The sequence below is a fragment of the Halyomorpha halys genome, unplaced genomic scaffold (assembly GCF_000696795.3).
Source record: "Halyomorpha halys isolate HHAL.00 unplaced genomic scaffold, Hhal_1.1 Scaffold29.1, whole genome shotgun sequence".
Taxonomy (NCBI): Eukaryota; Metazoa; Arthropoda; class Insecta; order Hemiptera; family Pentatomidae; genus Halyomorpha; species Halyomorpha halys.
In genome coordinates, this window is record NW_027115892.1 from 1106971 (window position 1) to 1128728 (window position 21758).

Sequence of the window (21758 nt, forward strand, 5' to 3'; positions counted from 1 at the left end):
TAATAATATTAGAAAATATTAAAATCCAAAATTTAATGTAATATTGTAAAAAATGAAATACATGATTTGTCCTTTTTTGTCCATGTTTTTTGTTTTTCCCCCTTTATTGAAATATATAATATGACATGGATATTTTGTTCGGCATGATACAAGGGAATGGAAGGAAAAAAAGGCTATAAAAGAAACATGGTTTGGATGACTTCTGACTATAATTTACTTTGATATCTGTGAGTTTGGCCATAAGACAGAGAATCACATATATTAAACTAGTAGTAAAAAAATGTATTAAGAAAAAATAAATTCATTTATTTAAAAAAAAAAAAATGCATCATAATTATATATCAATGATATTTTAATATGAGACCACTTAAACATTTTTTTATTTGTATTAAATCTTAATCAGCATTACAATTACATATACAAATAGATTATTACATGTCATTTTCTTCATTGTTAAGACAACCATATTAATCATTCATTAATAGATATATACTCTATAATCAATCAAAGAAATAGTTAGAAAACTTAATACTTTAACCAAAATGGGAAAGTATATATCTAAAAATGTACAAAATTTGCATAAATTCTTTAAATAAAGGAGAGTTAAGATGAAATCTGTAGGACTAAATCCTATATTTTAGTTTTCTTAAGTCAAATAAAATTAGATCAGGTAATAAAACAAACAAAATATGTGATTATTTTTTATTTATTTTTAAAATTCTCATTCTCTTGTAACATCACAGTCAACAGTATCATCATTGTCTCAAACAAAGAAATGATAATCCTAATAGGCTCCAAAGTGAAGCAATCAGATGAGCAATTAAGCAATTTTAATGGAACTTTTAATTAATTTTTAATAAAAGTAACCTTCTCTTTTTATTTGCCACTCCCCACAAAAATATAAATAGTTTAAATACTTATAAAAGAAAAATATTAAAAATTTTGTAAAAATATAAAACTACAACATGTCTCTATTTACAACTACACTTTAATGGGCATGAAGAACTGTCACTAAATCACTCACATTGAATTACATTTTCACTCACAGCCATGGCAAATACGTTGCTTACATCCTTCCACATTCTTCATTATTGTTGACAATTTTAATGGAAAACCATCTAATCCAGCTAAAAAAATGTCTTATTATTATATTTATAAAATACTAATTACAAACATAAAATAGATTCCAGCTGGAGCTGATATGGAAATTATGTTTTTGTATAGATCTTTTGATCACTAGTTCACATTTAGAAATAGTTCATAAGTTCAATTTAATTTGATCTCCAGACGATTGTGAACATCACTGTTTGTAACATGCAAGTGATCAATAATTCTCATTGCGTAAAGTGTTAAAGTTGGCCTTATTACTGGTTGACATTTAACAGATAAATCCATTTTAGTTATAAAAGGGATAGGGAGCAACCTGTGGATCATGTATAGCTGACGGTGGCACCTCAATTCCATCTGCCGATTTCAAGCCCTTTTCTACTGCTTCGTCAATCCTCTCAGTTGGCTTTGGAATGGTATGCTGAAAGTGATAGAAGAACCCTCTCTTTTTTGCTGGTGGGGTCTCTACTTCAGTGTTAGGATTACTATACTCTGCTGCTTGGGTTCCAATCTGTTCTGTTTCAGGTTGGGCTAAGGGTTGAACTAATAGTTTCATTTCAGTATTTCTGTTCTCTGAGGTTTCAGGGTCATAGCTGACATCGGATTCCGAATTATTCTCTTCTGAGTTTCCAGTACTTTCATTGTTTATAATAGCTCCATCCTGGTAATCAAGACTGTCATTCCCTTCACTGATGTCTCTGAATTTTTCGTTAGATTCATCTTCAGCAGAATATTGTCTTGACTTATCAGCTTCATCGCTTTCCTCTTTTACGAGATTATCTCCTTCATCTTTTACTTCATCCTCTTCTTCCATGCGATGGTTTTGGATATAACCATCTCCACTATGGTTAATATCTCCTTCATCTTTTACTTCATCCTCTTCTTCCATGCGATGGTTTTGGATATAACCATCTCCACTATGGTTAATATCTCCCTCTAAACTTTCTTTTTCATTTTCACTTACAATTTTTTGGTCATTTTCCTCATTTTGGTTGTAACCCATCAAGTGCTTTAGTCTGATAATGATCTGATCATGGTTATAAGGTTCATTTATTTCTTTTGTTCTATCATTTTCTTCTTCTTCAGCAGATTTATCATTACCCATTTCAGGCTGGTCGTTTTCATATCCATCCTCTTCCAAGTCTTCATCTGGCACAACATCTTCTCCAAGATCAACCTCACCTTCTACTTCTTCCTTTTCAGGATCGTTTTCTTCTTTCTTTTCATCTTCTTGATACATATTATGGTTACCAAGAAGTTCAGGGTTCTCCAATGAAATAGATTCTTTATCATCTTCATACAAATTATTATCTTGATGCTGTTGTACCTGGGGTACATCTTCATACTGATTTAGGTCTTGAGCAGAGCTGTGTTCAGGGCTGTCTGAATAAGAACTGTCATCACTAAAACAAATGATATGAAGTTACTTCTATGATTCAATGAATTAGGTTTTTATTTTAAATAACTTTTATTGAGTAGGATATGATAGTAATAGGAATGTATGATCATCAAAAACTCTGTTCTAGATCTGAAGGAGGCTATTATTTTTTGTTTAATTTAACTTACTACTGAACCTGTAACTATTAAATATAGAAAACTAATCTTGGTGCAACCTTGTGCTAAGGTATTAGTGTTCATATAATAATTTTCCCTTAGTTAAAGCTTAAGTGTTTTTTTGTCTGTATATAATAATTTCAGGAACTAACAGTTCAATTTAAAAACTTCTTTTCGAGTATGGTAAAAAAATTATTGTGGAAAGGTTCAGAATTAATAAAATTAGGCAACAACTCAAAGGAAGAAAATGGGAACTACTACTAAAACATTAACTAATCTGGAAAACTATAGAGAATTTTATGAACAACTTTATAATTGTAGCATCTTTTTCTAGTAAAATTTATTTTTAAATCATTAATTACCAATAAAAATGATTGAACAAATTTATTTAAAGCCTCATTAAAACAAAATTCGTAAAAATATAAAAATCTATAAAAATAAACATTTTTTTTATTAATTTTACTTTCAGACAATTTTATTTTTTACAAATATATTTTTTTGTGATGTTTCGGCCTTGTATTATTAAAACTTTGACAATTTCCAAACTTGTCTTCTTCACATTTTCACCCCTGTTATTTTATTATTCCTCTCTATATTCTTTTGTATTATAAATTCAACTCCATGAAAGTATTCTTCTTTGAGATTTTTATCATTTTAACATTTATTCTTCTTTGAGTTTTTTGTCTGCAAATTTATTAATTAACTTTCTACCAAAAATCATATTTTAAAAATATAATTGCTTTTAATACAATTTTTTATAAACTAATATGCTGGTTGTTTTAATTTTTTTTTAGACAATTTCAACTCAAAAAGTATTATATTAAAAATGTGTAACTGAGTTACAAAATAATAAACATAAATACTAGGGAAAGTAATAATAGAAAAATGGAAAATTCAACTAATAGAATAATAAACATTAATGTGATAAGCGATGTATGTTTGTAATATTTGATTTTTGAGTGTAGAGTTTATTAATAAATTTGTTGATAAAATATCCCAAGAAGAATAAATATCAAAAAATACTAAGCTATATGAGATGGGTAAAATCATGGAGTACACCTAGTTAGTAATAAATTTAAAGAGATGCATAATGCTCAAAATATGCATAGTTTTTGATGATTCTATACATTATTTAAATATATTTTTTTGCACCGAGGTTCAATACTACCTCTGTTGTAATAAATGTTGAGCGGCAGCCAAGGTTTGTTTGTATATCTTAAGATGTTGTTCCCTAGCAGCCTTTACTTCAGGAGTGTATGCAGGGCGGCCATCACCAGGCAATGCATTACCAGCTATATGGAAACCTGTACCATCATCCCAGTACTGCATCTGTGAACATATTTAAGTAAATGTGAACAATGGTGACAGAGCTTCTGCTAAAAGTGTTTATTATCTAATTTTGATCATAATAGGATTTACATTCTTTAACTGAGATTTAATGTTCACAGAACATTGATATTACTGTTTGTTAATTCTCAATCTTTCTTTGACCTAGATTACCAATATTGCAATGTTCATCTAGCTTGGGGGTGTGGCTCGGATTCTGAAAATCTTAGTGATGTCAAAGAAATTCAATGCGCTTTATTTGAAACAGAAGATGATCTCAATATAATTGAAGGTAAGGATGTTGAAAAATTGGAAGAAGCAATTGAGAATTCAAAACAGATTCAGATAAATACCACAGTGATTCAAGCGGCTTCATAAATACTCATCCAGACGATGAAGATTAAGATTATTTTGTTCAAAAAAAAAAAAAAAATAGAATGACTGACTTCTGGCGATAAAAGAAAAACCCTCTACAATCTAAAGAAAGGCAAACAAAAAAAGTTTACTGGTAAAATTATGACAAAAAAAAAAAAGGTTTAGAAATCATTCCTCTAAACTAGCAGTAAATCATAGGATTAAGTCTTCATAATTTATGCTCGTATGAACAAACAAGGAAACGGCACTAGAAAGTATATTTTTTTATTACAACTCCATATGAGTCCTCTCAGGTAACTGTGCGCCTCCTAATTTATTTTTGATTACATGTTCTGGCAGGTTAAGTGATATTGTATTTAAGAAAGCTCTGAACAAAAAAAATTTTGTTTGTTTTTGAAATTTTCTATGTAGATATTCTTTTAAAAAATATATAAATTTTAAATTAATGTTGTAGAAAGAAATTTTGGTTAAATATTTTCTCAAATACTAGCCATCAACAATAAAAAAAAAATTCTCTAGGTAAGAGATAGCAGTGAAAGCAGTAAACATCATAAGAATATTCAAGGAGAAATAGGTTCAGATTTCGGGGCTCCGGAGGATTTTTTCTAAAAGTTTATAAGTGAAGTGGAGTCTAATCTGCTTCAGCTTAAGTGGTACTGAGTAATAATATTATTAATAATAAAATATCTAGTGTATCCAGTCAGACACATTTGAAGTGTCCTTACTGCTTTGACTGTTAAGTATAATAAATTAATTGTTTGCTGTATATTCACTCGTCCAATCAAGTTTATTTTTATTACTTAAGCTTATTAGAAAATTGAATTATCTTTTAAACAGGAATCTTGAATAATCCAGAAGATTTGTATTTTTTGGAATTATTTGAAAAACTGGTTCCATTTGTTTTCCAGAGAATTTAAATATATTTCAAGATATTAAATATAAAAGATCCTATATGACTATGATCAATTTTTTAAAAATAAACTTTTCTTCATTTCGTTTCCTCCTGCTTTTTCTTGGGGATTCATTTTATATAAAAAAATTAAGAGGAAGACTTTAGGTAAGTTTCATAAAAATTAGTTAAGCCGTGTTTTGGTGCTACAGTCTAGATTTTCTTATTTTTTTTTAGATATTAGGCTGTCCATGATGCACATATTCTGCATTATTTGGTGCACAGACATCAGAGATTTAAACCCTAAAAAAAAAAAAAAGGGACCAATAATAATTGGTTCACAAATTCAAGATATAGTGACACAAACACACTAACCAATGGTCAAATATGTACTTTAACTCAACATACTTTGAAATACAGAGGTCTGCAGAAAACTGCAAAATGAAAACTTTGCCTAGTTACAGATTGTTTACCTAGTAGCAGTGGGAAAGCAAAAATCCAAAAACTTCATAATAAAGATAATTTGATCTGTTAACGTACAATAATACACGTAACATAATTATTTAATTTCAATTCAATGAGGTAACTCGCCATAATATAAAACTGTTTAAGATAATAAGCATATTTGAAAATAAAAAAATACTAGTTCTTTTTTACAAAATCTAGTTAATATTTAATACTGATTCGAAACTTACTGAAATTAGTTTATAAATAATATTATTTTTAAATAAGTCACCTTAACTATATGGCCATATGGATCAATATAGCTGTAGGAACCTCTGACTGAGCCATCCAGTGACCTAGCCTCCATCCTAGACTGATCTGGACCATGGAAACCAAAGACAACACGACCCAACTCATCTTGGCTGTGGAACTGAGATACCTCAAATCTTTTAAGACAAAGAAAAAAAAAGTGTATTGGTTATTTGATTGTTTAAAAGTATAACTATAGGAATTTATTAATATATAATATTTATAAATTATTCTCCAATCATATAAGTTGATTTCAGAAAAAAATAAATAAATAAAAATAGCTTTATCGGCAAAGTTAACTTAATACTGCAAATAAGTAATGAGCTTTTAATTTTAATTTAGCAAAATATCAATATTATTAGTGACAGTGATTAGATGAATCACCATCCAGTAATTTGATACATGTAATATCCAATTTTAACTTAATTTTTCTTTCTATTCCTTTTATTCTGTCTTTTATAAACTAATTCTCAGTCCTCTTTAGTTCAAAAAGATGGGGAATAATTTTTTTGATTTGGTGAAAATATACTCATTTAATTGAAGATATGAGAATATTGTAGAAAAAACAAAAAAAATTATATTGTTAATATATATCAAAAGTTTAGCCAACAATATACTCCTTTAGTAGCTCATAGTATTATACTTTTTTGATAAATTTTCTATAAATCAACATTCATAAAATAATAAAGACATTTAAGTAATGGAGTACATTTTACTCCATCTTATTGTTATACAGTATCTCTTTTCATTATTTTACTGAGCCTGATGTTTTTATGCCTTAGCTTAAGTTTAATTTACACCCTGTAATTGTAACCAAGCTCTCCTGATAAAAATACACGCTATGTATTTCCTTAATACATCACACAAGGTCTTAGACCTCCATGGTCTGTCGTGCCAATAATAATAATAATAATAATAAAATTAAAATAAAGTTATTTAATTTTGATAAATATATGTTTACACCAATCTAATACTTTAAATTTTCTATGAAGCATTACTCATTATAGTTACCTTAAACAAAAAAAAACTCAAAGATGAATTGTCTCTTCACTTAAAACAAACATTTCACCAATAGCTTATAATGAAAACATGATAATTATTGTTCCAATTTTATTATATTTAAGGGCTTTAATTTAATTTAATTGATAGAATTACTCTTGGAGAATAGCAGACTATTGTTACTAATAACACACAAACAAATAAATAAGTAAGTAGGCAGGTAATTGTGATTTCCAATCTATTCTTTATAAATGAACATAACCCTTTATCCTGTCTTGTTATATTGATGTACCTTTTTTACCAGTCCATAGAGACTGACTTACCCGTCCTCTGGTATTGTGGATGCAGTTGTGTCAGGTTCCTGAGTCACAGAAGGAACAAACATGAAGACTGGGTAGGACAAACTGGGAAGAATTGGCTGACTTCTGCAGTGTACAATCATCTGAAAATTATAGAATCAGAAAATTAAATAATATTCACATTATAATATCATTTGTGTGCTTTACAGCAAAACTAATTAACACAAAGTTATACAATATAAAAAGTTGACATTTTAAAATTAATTTAAGACTTTATAAACCAAATAATTTTATTTTTAGTTATTTCCTTCTTTCAAACATTACTTAAAAGCATTCCATTATTTTAATTAGTTTTAATTATAAAGAGGTAATTTTGTATGAATATAATCCAATAGTTTGATAAAGTTTCTTTTCTTCATAATGAAAATTTGTAAAAAAAGTTGGAGACTATATAAGATTTGTCTAGTTTTTGTGAAACTTTATAATGGATAAATAGTGCTTTATGGAAATAAAAAGTTTATTTATCTTTTTTTGCATCATATCCATTTTAATGTCTTTACAAAAATTGACTTTATTTAAAATAAAGTGATATATTCAGAGCATAAATGGATCATTCAACTACAATTAAATTTTTCTTTTTTTTTTTTTTTTTTGCCGGATCCAAGTCAATCGTGATAGGGATTGAGTGTCACATATCTCCTTCCTTCCTCCAAACAATTTAAAAACCAAATAATATGGCAATTTAAGATTTTAGAACCTACTTCAAACAATGAAAATTGTAATTTAACCACGCTTTCCTGATACAATTTTAAAAATCTTTGAGTTAAATCTTTTAATAGGAGCATGGTAGCTCAGTGGGTAAAGCACTGTGTTAATAACTACCAGACTGAGGTTGGAATCTGGCTGTGGTAGAAAATTATTCATTCAGTTACTTTAGCACAGCTGTCAGTCAACCCTGTGGGTTTTGGAGCCCTCCTGTGGCACACCAAACTTCTAAGAATTGGGTACCTTTAATTAAATAAAAAAATCCGGGGGATTGAGCATGATCATAAACAAATCATTTCTTTGTACAACCATTGTTCAATTGACATTACTTTCTTACTGAATTAATGACCCTTCATGGGTTATAGCAGTACAGGTTATAGGTTTTGTAATAATTTTAGTATCTATTTAAAACTAATAAAAAATAAATTTGAATTCAAAACATTAAAATTTTATCGATACCATTTTGTATTCAAAAAGAAAAGAAAATTATTGTCGCCAAGTGCTCACATTTACAACACATGAGCGAAAATTTAAAATATTGAATAGTTGAGAAGGTTAAAATCTTTTTAATGCATCATCATTTTTTTAATCAATGTTAAAGGAAATTAAGTAACACTTAACTTGTCATTTAAAAAATAATTTAACTTGTTGGAAAATTTAGTTCCAATTATTGAAATTTTATGTGTTGTCTAGTCCTACTCTGCTGATAAATTGTCATATCAATGGTCATGACTGAACAACAGAATGACTGCACACTTATTTTAAGTTGTCTTATTTTTGTATTCTGGAAAAAAATGACAGCATTGGAGTACAGTAGAAATTTAACTCCATTTATTGGACTTTTTGTACTTAAACTTGCAATAAACAACAAACAACATAGTGCATCTACATGCTTGTACAAAATTAAAGAAGACTTTGATATGCTCATTCTTATCTGAGTCATTTTAATCTAATTTTTTTCTAATGAAAAGTGACTAGTTTTCAAAAAATTGTTTTTTTATATTAGCATATCTAAAATCATCCTTGAAATTTGGTCCCAAATGTCTTAAATAATACGTTTTTATTTTTAAAAAAATATAGAATTTAAATATTTGTTATCTTACATTATTCTATGAATATTTGTGTTTTGAGACATACAAAAAAATCAACTGTATTTCTCCTCCCTCTCACTCCCTGATTAATGTTGTTTAATATTTCAAAGCCAAAAGAAATAGCTTAGGATAAAATTTGGCAAAATAAACATTGAAACCATCTCTATGGTCAAAATATTAGGAGGATACAAATGGCTTCTTTTTTGTCACAGAGAAATTTGATTTGAAGACCTTTGTAGAACTAATCTTCGTTATGAGCTCGGGACCCTTGGTATAAAACCAGTAGAAGGGAGACCTGTTGTTTTTCTTGCTCGTCCTTGAAGGAAATATTTTTAAATTTCCAAGATCAGGGCCGTGAAAAGCCGAAGAAACAGGTTCCAGAGCCAGGACAATACACAACTCCAGATAGCTCCACTTGTTAAAACACCATCCTTTTGCCAAACCGGCTCCCCCAGCTTCTCCTCTTAAAACGTCCTTCGTTATTTATATATATAAGGCTTTGGTTGGCAAAAAGAAAGGAAATAATTTCTTGAAAACAACCTTCCGAGAGAACTTAAAATTTTTAAATCAAGAAATTACGAAAAATGTTAGATGTCAAGAAATGTTAGCATTGCATTTCATCTTCAGTTGATCCGATTTCGGAGCTCTTGGACTCACTAGAAAAATGGAAGCTTATTATTCATATCCACAGAAACAACGATATCATTATATAATAAAATTAGTGTAAAACAATCGATTGCAAAATTGAGTTTCTTTGCGAATAACTTTGGCTCCGACATAGAAGCACTCAGCTTATTTAATCTTTGAAAAAAATGAAGGGTATATATAGGCTCGTCGAAGTTTCTGTTCAAACTTTTTTTATTTATCTGAAAATTTGTATTTTTTATTGTTTTCGATGGTGTTCTCAACATAAGGTTTTTTTAGCGTGCTGAATCAACATATGTCACCATTTTTGGAGTTAAAAAATCTATGAGGTTAGTTCAGTTAGTAATTTAAAATTTATTTAATTTAAAATCTATTATTTTAATTTTTTTTTCGTTACCTCCTTTATTATTAAATTCATACAATACATACTTACATTATGGAAATGATAAATATATACTAGTATAATATAATTTATTTTTAAACGTTTACTTTTTTTTCTTCAAGATGCTCTAGAAAACAAATTATTTGAGCCTAGGATCATTTCGATATCATTTTCCAAACTCGAGATATGAATGAAAGTAATTTCAACGTGTTTTGTTTTTTTTCTCTTTAGCTTCTATGGCCCCTTGAGTGAAACAGTTCGATAAGGGTCGAATATTTTTCAATGTAAAATCGTGAAAACTATTTTGATCTAAATCGGTGAGGACCTCGTATGGTACATTCTCCTTGAAAGTTATGGATAAATAAATGGAATCTGAAATGCACTGGCAAAGAAAAAGTTGTCCATATTATAGAATTTTCTCAATATTGTCAATAATTATCTTAATTAAATCTTGCAATGTTACTTATGGTGAAATATCATAGTATAGCCATCTCTAACTATCGATCATAATCAAATTAATCTGGAAGTATTTATGCAAAAAGGCAAGGAGGAATGTGGCTTGGAGTAGGGATGGGATATCGAAAGAAAAATATCGATATCGATATCCCATCCCTAGCTTGGAGACAGGGCAGCCATGAGGCGCACTCAGTCCACTCTCCTCTAAACAAGGGATAAAATCACTGGTCTTAAGGAGGCAAAATATTTTCTCGCATATTTAAACGAGTTTGATTATTTTTAGTGTCTATTTCTGATACTTTTTTTTTTTTTACTATTTTTATTACTCATATTCATAAAAACGTTCATAGGATGAAGCACAATAGACTATTCTGGAAAAACAAAAACAAACTAAAATTAAAATAACGTAAAATGGTGTGTGTTTATGCTCTAACGATTTCTATTAAACCTCAATCAATTCTATTAAACGTTCTCATCCTCCTTGAAATAGATTGACATGGGCTTAGTGAGTTTTTAAAAAAAAGCTTGGTTTATATTATCGTTAAAGTGAGTAAAATTCTTAGGCTATCATTATAAATTGTATGATTGCAACCACAAAGTCTTGAGCCTCTAAAATACCAATAAAGAACTATTCATTCAATGTGTCACAAATTCAGACAAAAAAAAAATTTATTTATATGTGCCAGCAAAATAAATCACACCTCACATCAGTAGAACCCAAAAATATATGCTTGAAGCGTAAAAGAATCTATTGTTGGAATTCTTGATATAATATAAGATTTTTAGGGAGGTTAAAGTAGCATATTCTGAAAATGGCTGAAATTGGTCGTGTTAATGCGGGATAGTTATCCTACAAGTTAACATCCTATTTTCTTCAGAGTGGTAGTGATTCATTCAGTGGGGCCGCCACAAAATAAGTTTCCATCACGGAAGAACATGTTCTAACTTATAAAACACTTTCATCTGTTGCCTATTGATTGACTTATATTGATTTTACAGCTATGCCTTGATATACGCTAACTTAACTAAGTTAATACTGGAAGATTATTGATTGACCGTGGGTATAGATGAATGGAATATGGTCCGGGTGAAGTCAAAAAAACTTAAATAGTAATTGGATATACTATTTGGGTTTTTTTGACCGCACCAGGACGATATTTCATTTACTTAACTAAGTTAAATTTTAACCAGTTCCTAGATGCTATTATAAGTTAAAACTATACGAAGTAAGATTTATTTTATTGATTAAATAACCAAGTTACCTAGCTTACGAACTATGTATTTGTTCGGAAAGTATTTCAATATTATAGATCAGAATTTTATATCAAAATTAAAATAATATTCTGCTCAGAAACAATTGTACTCTCTGTTCCAGAGGTGGAGACAATCAAATAATTAAGTGGTTGGTCGAATAATCTGTGCAACTAGTGAAAATACTCCAATTCCCGACATCTATAGCGAATTAGAGGATACAGAGCGGGTAATGATGCTATAATTCGCAATGTTCCCTCCTCTGCCGCGCCATCTTGGATCATCCATAGAACATTGTTATTATTCTAACAGCCAAAGAGATAAGCCTTTGTTTACTATCATCAAACTTTGTCACTCCATTACAAAGCATTTAATGGCCTACTTAAGCCTTAAAAAAAACCAAGAGATTACCGCAGACAGACAAAGACTGTGGGTGCAGTCTACAATGGTGGTGTGGGAGGGCTTTGTGTCTACAATCAGTGCTCTGACCATTAAGGCCTTGCTTTGAGCTGAGTCAGGAACTGTCTTGTGACTGTTGATGTCATTATTAGCAGTTTTCAATATTACTCAATAACAACTTTGGAAATATAAGTTTTTTTTTTAAGTATAACGAATCACGAAGAAAACTAGGAAAAGGATCCTTTATGAGCCCCTTGCATTGTCAACGGATAATCGGAGTCCAGAAGCATGGACTGTCGTCACGAAAAGACCTGGTTGTTAGCAAGGGCTTGTTAGTCGATTTGTTTCAACTACGATATTAGAATCTTTACAGTTTATATAACTGTTACAAATTGTTTCCAACCCTAGTTTCTGCAATACTTATAACAAATCAGCTTTTGATGGTTTTTATAAGTAATAAATATATATATGTAATTTTTTTTTTACAAAATTTAATAATTATTAATCCAAGAATGGTAAAGAATATTTTACGAAAATGAAATGTTCTGTAAAAATACAGAAGTAAAGTACAACAAATATTTAGTTCTCAAGAGGAATTAGTGAAAGAAATTATTATCACTTAATAGAAATCGAAAAAAAAAAAAAATTTGGCTTTAAATTACATCATGAACTTCCTACTGAAAAAAACCACACCAGCCTCTGACTTCACATGAAAAATAGAAAAAAAACCCAAACTTTTGGAACTCTTTTTTGTTTTTCGCTTACAAATAGAAAGCTAATTATATCTTGTATATGAAACTAAGAGTAACATTCTACATGAAATTAAAGTAGAAAACAAATACTACAAAATGTGTAAATTTAATTTCAAACACCTTTTTTGAAACTGAGCGCTTGACCAGGGCGTCAGTTTTTGAAAGGCAGGCGAATTTGAGATGCAAAACAAAATAAAAAACAAATGAAGAGAAACAAAAAAATATAACTTTTAAACCTACGCTAATGATTTGGTATTCAAAAATTCGTACGCAATCCTGCAATTTAAACCACAATATAAAACCGTGCAATAAACCCGCGTTTATCATAGAGCACTACTAAGGACTGTATGCTTGAAAATATTAAGTCTAAAGCGAAATAGTGTAGACTAGATTTACAACTTGTTTATCGATATACAATATACAATAACTCGTGTTTTATTAACCATAGTTATAACAGCCTGAGTCTTTAAACTATTTGCTAACAGGAGATCTAAAACTTAATTTTCTGTTGTTTCTTAGTCATTAGGGTCAATTGTATCGCCTAGTTTATTTATTTTTTAGCGGTATTGGTTTTATATCTTTTTGGACATTGGCTTGTATATATGTATATATCTTCCAGAGTGAATAGGTTTTAGCCACCATTTTTTTTCTATTTAACCGTTAGGATTTCTATTTTAAAGTACATCTAAAAATGGTATTTCGAATTCTATTATAAAATTTAATCTGTTAAATAATTATTAAATTAATTTAAAACCTTCTTTTTATTCTTGGTTGTGGTTAATATTTCATCAACAAATTTAATTATAAATGGTATATGAAATGGGAATTTGAGTATTTCTGTATCCTGTAAATCTTCTAAATAAATATCTGCTAGATAAAATGGTGCATTCCAACTTTTGTAGAGAGAATTTTTCGTTAAATTAAAAATATCCTCTATCCGCACATACATCTAGTAGTTTGGTGAATTCTGTTTTAGGAATATTTGTATTTGTTTTGAGCTTATTCCTTTTTTTTTCAATGATTTTATTTTTTGGTAATTATTACACATTTTCTTACATACCGAAACTTTCAGGGAGGGTATCAAAATAACTCTAAAGAATAACAAAAAACAAATAAGCTATTATATAAAACAACACAGCCACTTTATCCAAACTTTACACCAATTTAAAAGACATAAACAAAATAGAGGTCTAGTCGATTATAGTGTATAAAATTCCCTTTTCCCCTGAAATTGAAAAAGAACTGCTAGAAATCCTATTTAGGAACCTCGGAGCATCTCAAAAGAAGGGTACATCAATAAAAATATTGCTGTATCCTACTTTTACCAAACATTTCAGACAAACAGGAAATAAATTAAAATTTGATAAACCTAAAATCATACATCGGGAAAAGAACAACTTCAAACAAAATTTAAAGGAAATGATTATTATAGAAAAATATTAGAATCGGGCAATCAACAAAAAATCGGATGTACAAAATTTAAATTTATGCTAATCCAACCTCATAAACACAAAAAGCATAATTAATAAGACTAAATATAAATAGACAAAATACAAAACAGAAATTTTAGACTGAGAACGGTTATTTTTTAAAAACTAACCAAAACCCTTATTTACAACAATAATCCATACAACTAATTTAAAATTATATATTAAATTTACAAAGTATCGAATAAAATAATCAGAGAGTATATATTAAAAATATTATATGTACGTTTCATTTCTTAAGAGTTATCATTTATTAAAATCAACATTTGTTCCATCTTAAAGGAGGTTTATAGTTTTAAAATAAAAATATTTATATATGTATATGTAGTTGACCGTAAAAATTGATATATAGGAAGATGGTCAGGGTTGTGGTCAAAGGAGAAACAAAAAGAGTTTACAACTATTTACTTTTCAACGATTCGCCCCACTTTGCTGGGCTTCATCAGGGCTGTTCACCCGTTTGCTTTGAGCAGCCCTGATGAAGCCCTGGAAAGTGGGGCGAAACGTTGGAAAATAAATAGTTGTAAACTATTTTTGTTTCTCCTTTGACCACAACCCTGACCATCTTCCTATATAAAAATATTTATAGTAATTCTTTTTTTAATTACCTTAAAATTTCATTATTTGACAGTGTTTCTATTTTCCTGTCAGTTGTTTAGTCTGAAAGAACCCTAGCAATCATTACGCTCAGGAAATACGAACGTTCGATGCAGATATTACGAACAATCATTGCTTACATACCTGTTTTCATATAAGATAAATGATACAAATATTATAAATACAATGATAATGTACTATTACAGATTAATAATATTGTATTATTTGCCAACTAGTAAAGAATCCGAAGAAGACGACAAAGTAAGGGGAGATGTAAGGGAAGAGCCGTGAACTTGACCGCCTGGCCTTCGCTGTTACATAAGGGGAGGTGGTTGCTCCACAATACGAGTATACCAGTCTCTGCTAAGGTCTTTTCGCTTCATGTATCCATGTTAACTGTGGTCAGGTTTTTCCTTCAAAACTCTTCTCGTAATTTTGTATCAATTAACAAAGAATACAGTATATGAAAGATAATCAATCATAAGGGAAGGGTTATCTCCAGGATTAAAATAACCGTGGTTTTCCCCACGACTTTATCGTTTATGTCGCCGATTTGGCTAGACCAGATAGCAATTCTTCCATGATAAACTTCCTGACCACCCAAACCCACTTGTTTCTAACCTGGCTTCTCCTTCATTACGTAATCAGACCCTTAGGAGTCTGAAAACGAGGTGGTCTCGAAATCGTCTCGTCTAGAAATGTTATTGAAGTTCTATCAATGGTTAGATTCTCCACATGTTTGTATCATGTCATTATATAACAAACATTGACGTAACACATCAAATTTATTTATTTTATACAATGTTAATACAGTTGTAAATGTCCATACATAAATTTTATAAAAAAAGACGTTAAAGATATAAATTATATTTGAATAATTATTACATCGTTGTTAGATGTATTACATACATAGTTTTCGAATTAACACGCAGGTGAAATAAAATACCTGGCATGGGGAAAAATACAGTACATGGGGAGAAGACATATAGGGGTCCGGTCATTTAAGAAATGAGTAAGAAATGCACAAATAAGCCTATGTTTCGGCCAGTATTCCAGGCCTTCATCAGGGCTAAGAAAAAACTACAAGACAACAACCATAACGAATAAAGATCAATAACAACCATAATAATAATGAATAAGAAATTAATAATAAATAATGAATAATAACCACTATGTTTATTTTTTTGTATGTATTATTGTTGTTTTGTTCTTAATTCTGATGTAGGCCTGAATAAGGAGTACGACTAAACACTTGGAAAAACTCTATTATATGGCTCTACAATAGATAGAATAAACAAAAAACAAAATAACCACCATAACGAATAAAAATGAATAACAATCAATAAGAAATTTATAATAAATAGTGAATAATAACGATTGTGGTTATTTTTGTTTTTATTCACTATAGCTATTTTTTTTCCAGTACCTAACTCTGATGAAGTCCTGAAATTCCTCAAGAGTTCTACATATTTATATTATTCACTGACCACACCCTAACCAATATACAACTACCGCTTCATAACAGAATACAGGACAATGGTTTTGGTGGTAGAGATAGAATTAGGACTACAACTAAAAAACCTGGAGAAACTTTATTACATGTTTGTACAACAAATAGAATAAAAAAAAAAATCCGGTGGAAATATTTGTTTTCGTGATAAAACACACTAATATTGCACTTGAAGTTCAGAATTTAATATTGTTCTAAAATCAATTTCTATACAAACGCCAGGGATATGTTTATTATAACTTAAATGAAATGAAATATGTTTGATATTTGAATATGAATTATCGCGCTTGTCAATTATTTGATGGGAAAAACTTAAATTCTTTTTTTATTTTATAATTTATTTATTGTTATTTACAACTGTATAAAAATATATACAATAAGTAAATTTGCTGTAGGTGATACAAACTTGTGGAGAATCTACCCATTGATAGAACTCCAATAATATTTCTAGAGGAGAAGACCTGGAGGCCATCTTTATTTCAGACGCCTAGGAGGAACATTAGTTAATGAAGGAGAAGGCAGGTTAAGAACAAGTGGATTTGGGTGGTTGCGAAGTTTATTATGGAAGGAATGGTATCTGGTTCTGGCCAAATATGGGACATTAAGGTCCTGACGGATGACTTGATTTGTGACAAAGTAATGCAGGATTTTACGAAGGATTTTGGAGTTTAAGGATTAAATTCGGGAGGAATTTGATATTTTAGTGGAGCTACAAAGCTCAACTCCGTATGCCCAGATAGGCCTTATAATAGTCACGTAGATCAGTCTTTTGTAATGGATTGGCAGTTTAGACCGTTTGTCTAGTAAATGTTGTAACAGTCGGAATCGACGAGCAGTTTCCTGTCTTTTCAGTCTTGTATGAGGATTCCATGCCAGTCGTTTGTCGAGATGTAGTCCTAAGTAACGGATCTGCTCGACAGGAATAAATGGGGTATTATTAAACGATTCTGTTGGGCAAGAGGTCATGGGTTTACGACGAAGGGTAAATGTGATTTGGTGGGATTCATTGGAATTAATTTTAATCCTCCAGTTTTGGCACCATTCTTCAAGGGTGGTGATGTGGGATTGAAGGGTTTGGGATACAATATAAGGATTATTGTTCACTGACAATAGACATGTGTCATCGGCATACGTTGTGAGGATAGTGTTAAGATGGGTTGGGGTGTCAGCTATGAAAACTGTATAAAGAACTTAAATTCAAATATAAAATAACAAAATCGCCTGTGCTACAGTAATCACAAGTTGGATAGTTTAACCTATCTTCCTTTCAGTGGGTGTTAAAACCTTTTATTTGGTGGAAACTTTTATAAGAAGATAATTATATACGTTCAAACGTTAGTTATTTTCACGTCCTTGTGATTGAATAATTACTTAAAATTTAAATAATGCACTTTAATTTCAGTGCAGAATGTAGTTTAAGCCTACACTTCAAAGCCTTTAACATGTGGGCTGACCCGCCGGTGATGACCTAATGAATCCGACATTGACTGGTTTTCTTACTCATCATACTTTTTAGTTTGTTTAAAATTGCTTTATAAACTGTATCTGAACTCGCCCTTCTGTCCGAATCGGAGTACATAAGGAATTAATTAACTTATGAGCGTCGCTACAACAACTTACAGCATGGATTGGACAAAATTAAAAATTTTCTTATAATTATGACTGAATTTTCCCATCTTACCAAAAATCTGGAGAGTATTCCCTGAAATTAACCATTTTCCTAAAAATCTTAGCTAAACTGCTCTCTTTAAATAGCGTTTATGGACAATTTTGAGTATAAATGTTACATAATGTTTGACCACGTTTTTCAGTTTGAAGTATGCCCTCAAATCCCAAATTTACCGACTTTTCGGGTTATTTAAATTATTTTAAAATGTATGTGAATAACTTTAGGAGCGTGGTATATTTTTGATGCTTGGCGGCCACATCGTCAAAAATTCAACATTATGAGCAATACTTAGTCATTGTTTGCTACTTAACTGCTTGATTATCGAATACGATTTAAACTAGAATTTTTTTTATTATTTATTATAAAAAATATAACATCTTAATATGACATAATAACAGAGTACACATCGAATACAATAAATTACTAATAAAAAGATATAGCAAAACTGAAACTTAATCTTCTTAGTTGAGAAGACATAAAATGACTTTAAAGCATAAAAATAATTTAACATTTATAAAAGTAATGTCAAAAATACACAAAAACTCAAACAAAAAACATAAATGGAACTGATTATAAGAACTTAATAATTTAAAAATCATAAATACAATATTAATATAAAATTTTAAACCACTTAGTGACATAATAAAAACAAATAATAAATTTATAAAATTATATATTATTTACAAAATGTATGTTTTGCGAATTGGGCAGTGGGGAGGGAATATTGGGGTGGAGAGGGGAAATGTTTATTTCGGGAATCTACGAAAAATATTTCATGGTCAAAGTGGTTCGTACTTGGTTCTTTCTTGAACAAGTTCCAAGAAATTAGCTATGGTAATGCAAGTACTTACTATCATAATTTTTCTAATTTCTCTGTTCGTATGAAATTTATTAATCCCTTTAACCTTTTCATTATATACCTTATATTTCTGGAGTGAACAAAAAAAAAAGTATGTTTCCATATAAATGAAAATATCATTCATTCATTGTACAATATAGTACGCTATTCCATAAAAATAAACGATTATGCCACAGGTATAAACATTCGTGATGAATAATTTTTGAAATATACCATTTTTTTTTTTAGATAAAAATCCTTTTTTGGTTCATTGCCAGCTCATAGCCTAATCTAACGTAAGCCTACAAGTGAAATGATGGATGCACCTGAAAACAAACCTTATCAGAAACTTTCCCATTTTCAATTAACAATGTCCATTAATGATAAATTATAGGAGACTTACCTATTTTCCTGTTTATACTTATTTACACGTACTAGATGTAACTACAAAATAAAAAAAATAAAAATAATCCGAAACGCAATTGAATATCAGCGAAATATCTTTTGGTTCAAATTTATCAATTGAATTATTTCATATCGAGAAGTGATGAATACATCCAAAACTGGAGGACAGTTACAGTCGTGACGTTTTTTAACCTCAAAATGAATTTTTTTTTTTATAATAATGTAGTAGGATTATATTATTGTTACTATCGTATTTATTGTTAAAATGCCAACGAATTTATAACAAATATTTTTTTATTAAGTTGAAAAATATTGTGAAAAACGAATGTAACTAATAGGGAAAACAAACGGTCAGAAATGAATTTTAGAAAGTCGTGAAAAATCTCCAGACCTACCTACTTTTGAAATTTTAACATACCTAAGCTCCACTTCTTCAAAAAGTAAATTAAATAAATAGATGGATATCATCACAGTGTCAAATAGTGACCATTATACTCTAAGAAAACTGAGGTATAAATTTTTGTCTTTTATGACACTTGTGAGTCAGAATTGCAGAACAAAAAAAAAGTCCAAAATCGAGTTGTTTCAATATGGAATAATTTTCTTAGGAAGCTTAAGACGACGATAAATATTCCAGTGCTGCTATTTAGAACTGGAGGACAATTTGAGCGCCCTAGAAGCAGAAGTTGGCTGCCGATGGACGATAGCTTCTAGGAAGTAGCAGTCCCCGCTAACTGCTAACTGCTCCCTTCCTGCCATTTGCCAATCCAGGCTGCAATGTCGTCAATTGCTCGCCATTATCCTCTGTCCTAGGGCCGTCTTCCTATCTCATAATAGCTTCTTATTATAATGTTTAAATACGTATCAGGATCAGTAATTGAGATGATTTAATGCCATAATAATACGGAAAGTAATAACTTATATTTTTAGAAGTAATTAAAGTGTAAAATAAAAAATACCAAATATATGAAGGTATATTGTTCAATGAAGCCCTACAATGTGGGTCGAACCGTTAGTTACTAATAAATAAATAAATAAATATAAATCTTTACTATTTTGTACCATTATTGATAGCCACCCGGACTATCATCTTACAATCTATTATATACGATCAACCAAAAAAAAGTTACTTAGCTTTACCTAAAAAAAAAATATTATATCTTTTTAAGAAACCATTACTAACTTGTCACTTCTTATTTATTTTTATTTTTTTATGACCCCCTCCTGGTATTTTCTGACATTCTGGAGGAGGGGGGTGCCTACAGGTTATCATTCTATGGTATGGGTCAAGATAATATTTCGTGAAACCGCCACAGAAATAAAAGTCAAACCCCCAAGTCAGATTCAAACCACGAGGTTGGTGGACACAAATTAAATGTTTTTACTGTTTTATTAGTTACGGTTAGATAACATAAAATGTTTTTACTGTAGTGAGAACTAACAGCACAGCAAGCATAAAAAAAACCTGCGACTAACTGTTATAAAACCGTTTCAAGTTGGTACAATCGATATATTCACAGTTTGCCATAGAGCAACGTGCATACAATAAAAAATGAATTTTTACATCTCACTTTAACAAAGTTTACATTTCGTGGAACCACCACAGAAATAAAAGTCAAACCCCCAGGTCAGATTCAAACTCGCGCCGCTGCAGTCACGAGCCAAAATTGGTGCGTTAACTCACTCGGCTACGACGCAGCAATATCTTGTCGACCTATGTGTAGGAAATTTCACTAATGATGTCAAATTATATTTTTGTCGCCACAGAATCGGGAATGCCGGATTGTTTTACTGCCTCTAAAGCGGTGATCAAGCTCTCACTGTCGAATCCCAGAGGGGCGGTAACTTTAGCAATAGGTTATAACAATAGCGATATACATATATTTTGTTATTTATCAAACGGAATTGGCATATTATTGTTTTTGAGTGAAATTTTAAACAGTTACAAAAATTAGTGATGCACAGATTCATGAAATGAAATGAAAAAATAACTTTATTCTGGGACATATGTCCCCTAAGAATTATTACAAGGTTCATATAGTGAGATTTTTGTCTGGCGAGCGTTTACAAATTTTCAGATAGTAGAATGAAATTACATTGGTATATTGGCTTTAATACTGTTTATAATGTTAATCAATAACTGCCTATTTATTTGATTACAAAGATGTGGAGGTTTGGTTATTCAATAAATGAAGGAATAGGTGTTGTT

General features: G+C 29.9%; 1 protein-coding gene across 1 annotated transcript in view; it reads right to left on the reverse strand.

The window, feature by feature from the left end:
• Positions 1-688: 688 nt before the first annotated feature.
• LOC106684482 (suppressor of Mek1) overlaps positions 689-21758 on the reverse strand; it is a 114359-nt gene continuing 93289 nt past the window's right edge. Inside the window, exons 2-5 of the mRNA XM_014426600.2 lie at positions 7327-7445; positions 5988-6141; positions 3830-3990; positions 689-2510 (exon numbers count right to left, since the gene is read on the reverse strand). Of these exons, the coding sequence (XP_014282086.1) occupies positions 1397-2510; positions 3830-3990; positions 5988-6141; positions 7327-7445 (1548 nt within the window). The 3' untranslated portion in view covers positions 689-1396. The remainder of the gene's footprint in view (positions 2511-3829; positions 3991-5987; positions 6142-7326; positions 7446-21758) is intronic.